General features: G+C 42.3%; 1 protein-coding gene across 1 annotated transcript in view; it reads left to right on the forward strand.

Annotated features, from left to right (window-relative positions):
- The window catches only part of LOC104967153 (radixin-like), a 48,026-nt gene that overhangs the window by 21,556 nt on the left and 20,190 nt on the right, over positions 1–6,280 (forward strand). The window contains exon 3 of the mRNA XM_010796569.1: positions 4,732–4,736. Coding sequence (XP_010794871.1) covers positions 4,732–4,736 — 5 coding nt within the window. The remainder of the gene's footprint in view (positions 1–4,731; positions 4,737–6,280) is intronic.

Raw genomic sequence — 6,280 nt, forward strand, 5'->3', positions numbered from 1 at the left:
GGTGTGCAGCACAGGCCCGGGCCCCTGAGAGAGCCCTTTGTTTGGGGGGAGACGCAGCCTTGTGGCCTCCAAGTCTGAGCGAGAGGTGCAGGGGAGGAGGGTCAACCTGCGCCGCCATTACCTGGGAGTCGTCTTGGGGGCGGGCGGGCACAGAATTAGTCAGCAGATAATGAAGCTGTCTTTGATTGCAGGGGAGAGCCGGGGTCTGACGGGGTGGGGGGTGTCCTGTACAGGGGGCCTCCGCAGGGCATGAGAAGCATGTCTTTGGAGAAGCGCCTGCTGTCAACGGATGCTCTGTTCCTCCGAGATCCTGGCATAGTTTAGGGTTGAAAGATGCACAAGGGTTGGAGAGGAGTGCAGCCAAACACATTCCTTTGTGCGGCTGCTGCAGGTGAATGGGCTTCAGACACGGCACACACACTAATGTGAACACACGGAAGGGCCTACATCAATACACACGTGGTGAATCCTGCTTTATATCTGGAGGCCCTTTCAAATGATTAAAACACATATTTGGCAACCTACATAATATCTTAGTTCAAACTTTAAAAAAAATATGATCAGAATCAGAATAGCTTTTATTAGTCCCACTGAGGGGAAATTGACATTGTTACAACACAAGTAAAAGGCAAACAAATAAAGATATTAGAGGAATACATTATACAAAGTACAATTTACAAAAGTGCACATCTAGTTAGAAAACAATAAGTACAGTAACAGTATTTAAAACATATATTATTAAATCAGTGTCGCATGTAGAAGTAGTGTAATAGCAGCCAGATAACAGTGAAAGTAAAGTATTTAGTTATTTACAGATTTGTTACGGTAGTTGAATAGTCTAAACAAGAGATAGCAGCCATTAAAAACAATAACTATAAAACGGTATATATATATATTGCATATATATATAGCCGCACACAATGTGTCCCAAATGCTTCAAACATTGAGCATTTTTGCACGACAGGCTAATACTTTTCTGAAACTCAATGTGACTGTCCGTTCTGATTTTCACGTGTCTGTTTTTGTCTCCGTGCACAGTTGTCAGGACAACCTGCGCGCCTGGCTCATGGCCGCCCTCCAAGCGCAGACAAAGCTGTCGTCGAGTGAACCAGGCGTGTGTCCACCGGACCTGAGGGGTGCCGCCACCGCCAACAAAACACACAAAGACCCTCGCCCCTGGCACCGGCCCTCACCCCGTCTACCCGCTACCCTGCCTCCCCCCCACCCTCAACTCACCGCTGCCTGACGCTTTGTGCCGGCTCTAAACATTCGGTACGGACACCCACCGCCTGCAGAACTGTGAACCTGTATAGCTGTTTTTGAACCACCACACTCTTTTTTTTTACTTGCTGTGATCTGTTATTTAGAAAGTCATGGATGGTGGCGATCCACTCTCTCCTCCCCAACGACATGAGCAGACGTCAGACACATGCACATTTTCAAACACAAACAGACCCAACGTATTGTGAGAGTACTCCCTCGTGTAACTCTACGTACCCCGGTGCCCTCTCCATATCATGGGTGCTACTAAATCTCTATATTTACCATAATATAGGCTTTTATTTAGTCCTACGTTTAGAGTGGCCCAACGGTGTCCTCAAGCGCGTCTAACTTTACTCAGCCGCGCTCTTACAATACCTAACGTCTCCTACTCTCCTTTGTAACAGTAGACTCAATCTTCTTCGTCGCCTTTTACCGAAAGCGGAGAAGGTAAAAAAGCTGGTGGAAAAAGACATTCCCTTCGATCTCCTCCGTCCGCACAACATTCTCATGTGAACTTAGACACAAAACTTTCGAAAGACGAAAAAATTCTTTAAATGATCGCTTTTCGAAAATTTTAGGAACTTCCTCAAATAAGATTTGGAGTTTATGTATAAAGTCGTTAAGCCCGATCATTTAACTTTTCTCTTTCCCTAGAACGCCTTCAGCGTCGTTGCCCCACTCTGTTTCTTTTGTTTGCGTCCGTCAACGGTAAAAGGGCTACGGTTAGTTTACGGTGACGATGAGTCTTACACTTTTCTGTATATGTAAAGGTTTCATAGTATATCAGGAAGAGGTAATCATGAAATCGTCTTACCCTAAAGGACGAAAAGAAGGTTTGTTTTACTACGAAGAAAGGGGCGTGAGTTGGCGATAGTCAAAAAATTTGTAAATAGTGACTTCTCAAATACAGAAGTTAAAGGACCGGGTAGGAGAGAAAGAGAGGGGAGATAAGCAACACAAAAACGCCTGTCCAAAATACGATATAAAGGTACCAAAAGTAGTAACAACAGACAACAACGCGCAGCATGTCAGAGCAAGACTAAGACACTAGCAGCAGCGCATATGCAGTGGAAAACGCAAATGAAGCACAGACTCTATGAGCTGTCTCGGGTCCAGACCAACTACCAATCGACCGGTGCACCAGACAACCACTAACCAAGATTGCAATCCTCTAAGACAGCGCGAACATCGTACGCTACCACATGGTTCCACAACGTGTCCGCGTTGCGGTTATATCTCTCGCTCCTCAGAAATCCTCCACAGTGATACAAGTTCTTCATTTGTTTCCTCAGATTACCATTCATGATACACCCTGTGTGATTATCTTTGCCCTTATACCCGCTCTCTTTCTTAATATGCCCACGAAAAAGAGGTAAAGAGTTTACTAAAACCAAACAATGGGAAAACTGTCCTGACAATCGTTTCGTCGTTTGATTTATACTTTGGAATGTTTAGTGCTGTCAATGGAAATAGAAAACAGAGTGGCAGTTTTCTCGTGCGACACTTTATAGTGTCTGGCATTAGTATTACTGACGACAACAGCGGTCAAAAGATCACACGCAGGTCTGCCGAGTCAGTGTAAGTTCTCCGCGCCTATATGTGTTAAGATAACCACTGCCCATTAGAGCGGTTACCACTGGCCCAAACGGAATATTCAGTGCGCCAGAACGTCGCTCGCGCGCTCGGCTCCCTCTCGCCGAGCGAGCTACCTCGAGTGTGAACATGGCTCAGACCTCGAGTGGTCTCAGCCTTAGGTAATTTGTGACATCCAAAAAAAAAACCCTTTCCCTCTTACTCTCGGTTTCTGTAACACCCGTTCACGAGTCTCGTGCGCAATAAGACATTCTCCAACGTCAGGTTATCCAGTAATATAGTGTGAAAAGGTAAAGTAACTGTAGTAACCACTCGCTATGAGGAGACGTATTAATAACAATTGCTATTAGTAGTACAAGAAGTGAGCGACACTACAGGACATGTTGAGAATATTATGTTCAGTATGACAGTGAAGACTGCGAGACACGTCACGGTGAGATGACACGCATTCAACTAATTGATAAAGAAAATCAAATTTCAGTCCATTAATACTACGTCCTGAGGACTTGAAAAAAACACAACCAACAACATATTATAAGAACAAAAATATCATAGACGCCAAGATTTCTGAGAAAGGTGTATGTAAATTCTGGGTAGCGGTGAAACTCCAAAAGTTTAGTGCAAGTGAAACGCCCTGTATGAAACTGTAGTAGTACTACCCAAAAACATGATTATATGTCATAACTAACAGGAACAAAGCGAGGAATAGAAGAGTGATAAAAACCAATGGAAGAATTTGAAATGTACAAGGGTCACACGTATCTAAACAACAATCCGAAGAATCGTTAACGCATGGGCCGAAGACACAGAGTATACAGGTCACTCGCACGCTACAGGACAAGTCTACTGCAGGTTTGGGTGACCAACATGAAATTTAAAATGAATTGATGTGTCTAACGTGAGACCACGTGGATGCGTAACTAAATATGTAAGTCCGTCTGACATGCTATATGTTGGAAAGGAACCTGTATAACAAAAAGACTAAACGAACGCTGTTCGATGTTTTAATTGAATGGAACCATAACACAAATAGAAACACTTCTCTCCGTAAAGTAAAGACCTCTTTAACTAAATAGCACGTTGAAAATATAACTGAAAAACTCTCGGACGCTGGGGCCGACAAGACGTGGTCGAAGAGAACGTTATTAAAACGACATGCTGCAAAAAGGAAGATACCTATATAATGACATTACTGACTTCTATGCTGTGTAGTGTCGTAGTCGTTTTTGTGGTAAAATTCGTAGATAAATGGTAAACTTTACTTGCATACAAATAGACGAAGTAGTAAAATAACTACCTCGTTCACTCGGCTATCTAGTTCTGATCAGTTTTAACAGGTTTACAACCGGATAGGACTTACGTATGCGACTAGACTAGAGAAAAAGTTTTTCAACGGTCTTTAGGTGAGGAACGCTCTTCGCATGTTGTAAACAATTGTGGATGTCGCGGGAGTAATGCTGCGCTCTAAATACCTGACCGATGTGATATAACGTAACGTAATCGACTGCAAAATAGGTTCACTGAATGTTATTCAAAAACCGCTAAACAACTTAAAGCAATTGTATATGACTGTATCTTAATAGCGACTATGACAAGCACAAGTCTCAAGTTTGTGAAGTCACCTTTGAAAAGACAGTAAGTGGTCAGATGAACTAGATTGACTTTGACCCCAAAAACGGAAAACTAAACCATGCAGTGAATTTGTTTTAGTTAAAATAGATACTTTGTTCTACTAATAAAAGTACTCCACGGATTTAGCGGTCATTGTGAAGTACACACTAAAGGAAATAAGACACATGAAAGTAGAAAAAACGAAAACCAAGAAGCGAAGTTGATCAGTTATACATCCAAGGACTAGAGTGGTGAGACTTGTACGAAGATTTTTTTGTACGAATTTTAGTTTGTGTCTTCGACATCTTTTGTCGACAAGCTCCAAACAGCCACACGTAAAACACATCACATCGTCGACACAACAAATCAAAAATAACTACATAGAATATTATTAGTAAGTATTAACTCACTTTCCAGTGACTTCACTAGCCTCATGGGTATTCTCTTTGTCGCAATTATCACTTGCCTCCATCGTCTAGATTCTACTAGGTCTTGGTCGAGGTGAGACTCTAATGTTGGTGCAAGACGATTACGACTCGCAGTGTTGTGTTCAACAGAGCTGTGGCTGAGGTCTTACTAGACAGTAAGAGCTCAATATTATTGTCCATACGAATACTCAGCTCGTACCAGCGACAACACTGTTTACCGCACTCGAGTCACAGTGTAGAGATCATACCTCACTGACTGTAATCGTTTATTACTATAGGTTGTGAACTGTGTCGGCACAGATGTGATAAGTGTAAAATTTAGTGACCTGGACTGTCTCTAATACCAGAGCCTACAACCTCGCACAAGAACAACACAACACTACGCTCTGTCCTTATACGTCATTATAATTTCTCTTTTTAAGTGTTCTACTCATAATGTGTAGGACACTTTTGACGACATTTTACAGAAGACATAGAGACCTCCTCTAAGACCGTTCAAATTCGTTTGTTGGGCCACTACAGTAATTCAAATACAACCCTTTGACTCTGCTTTTTTAGTTAATAATTGTTTCTTAGAGCGCAATGTTGTGGCTCCCCGCACTTCACCCTTTTCTGTAGTTGGAATGGCCCGTATATGTTAGTCGACCGTAATACCCTTTGCTTCCTAGATCACAAAAACCTCGACCTGGGTATGATCCCCTGATGATAATTCCTGCAGACCGGGAGAAAACCGAGATAAAAGTTGGTAATAAAAAAGTAGACAGGTACACTCAGGGTTAAAAATACCTTCACGTTATAATTTATCGACTCGTAAAAAGTTTCTGATTCTATTGTACCAGTGACGTACAAAAAACTTCAAAGATCTCTCTTTCCTCTAACTCTTTTCGCACAAGTTCTTTCTAATCTTGAGTGAATTTACCCTAATACGAGGAAAACGATACTAAATTTTCTTTGTACGTATAAAAAATAGTTGAACATATTACGGTAGTACTACGAAAGGTAACCGTTCTTTTCACAAAAATACACACACAAAACTCACTCTTGGTTTATTTTAGAATATTTTATTGTTGGGTAATGTGTCCTCTGTTTTTGGTATACTTGAAACAATGGAATTTTCTCACCCAGTAAACGTACAGAACGGTAAACACCACACAACACACAACACACACACACACACCACACCAACACACACCACACACACACACCACACACACACACACACAACACACACACACACACACACACACACACACACACACACCACACACACACACACACACAACCACACACACACACACACACCACACACACATGAATAAGAGGGGGCACAATTTTTCTCCCGTACCCACCGTCCCCGATGGAACTTTTCCTCTTCTCTCCTTGAA

Source organism: Notothenia coriiceps, unplaced genomic scaffold (genome assembly GCF_000735185.1).
Source record: "Notothenia coriiceps isolate Sejong01 unplaced genomic scaffold, NC01 NC01_scaffold00037250, whole genome shotgun sequence".
In the NCBI taxonomy this organism is placed as follows: Eukaryota; Metazoa; Chordata; class Actinopteri; order Perciformes; family Nototheniidae; genus Notothenia; species Notothenia coriiceps.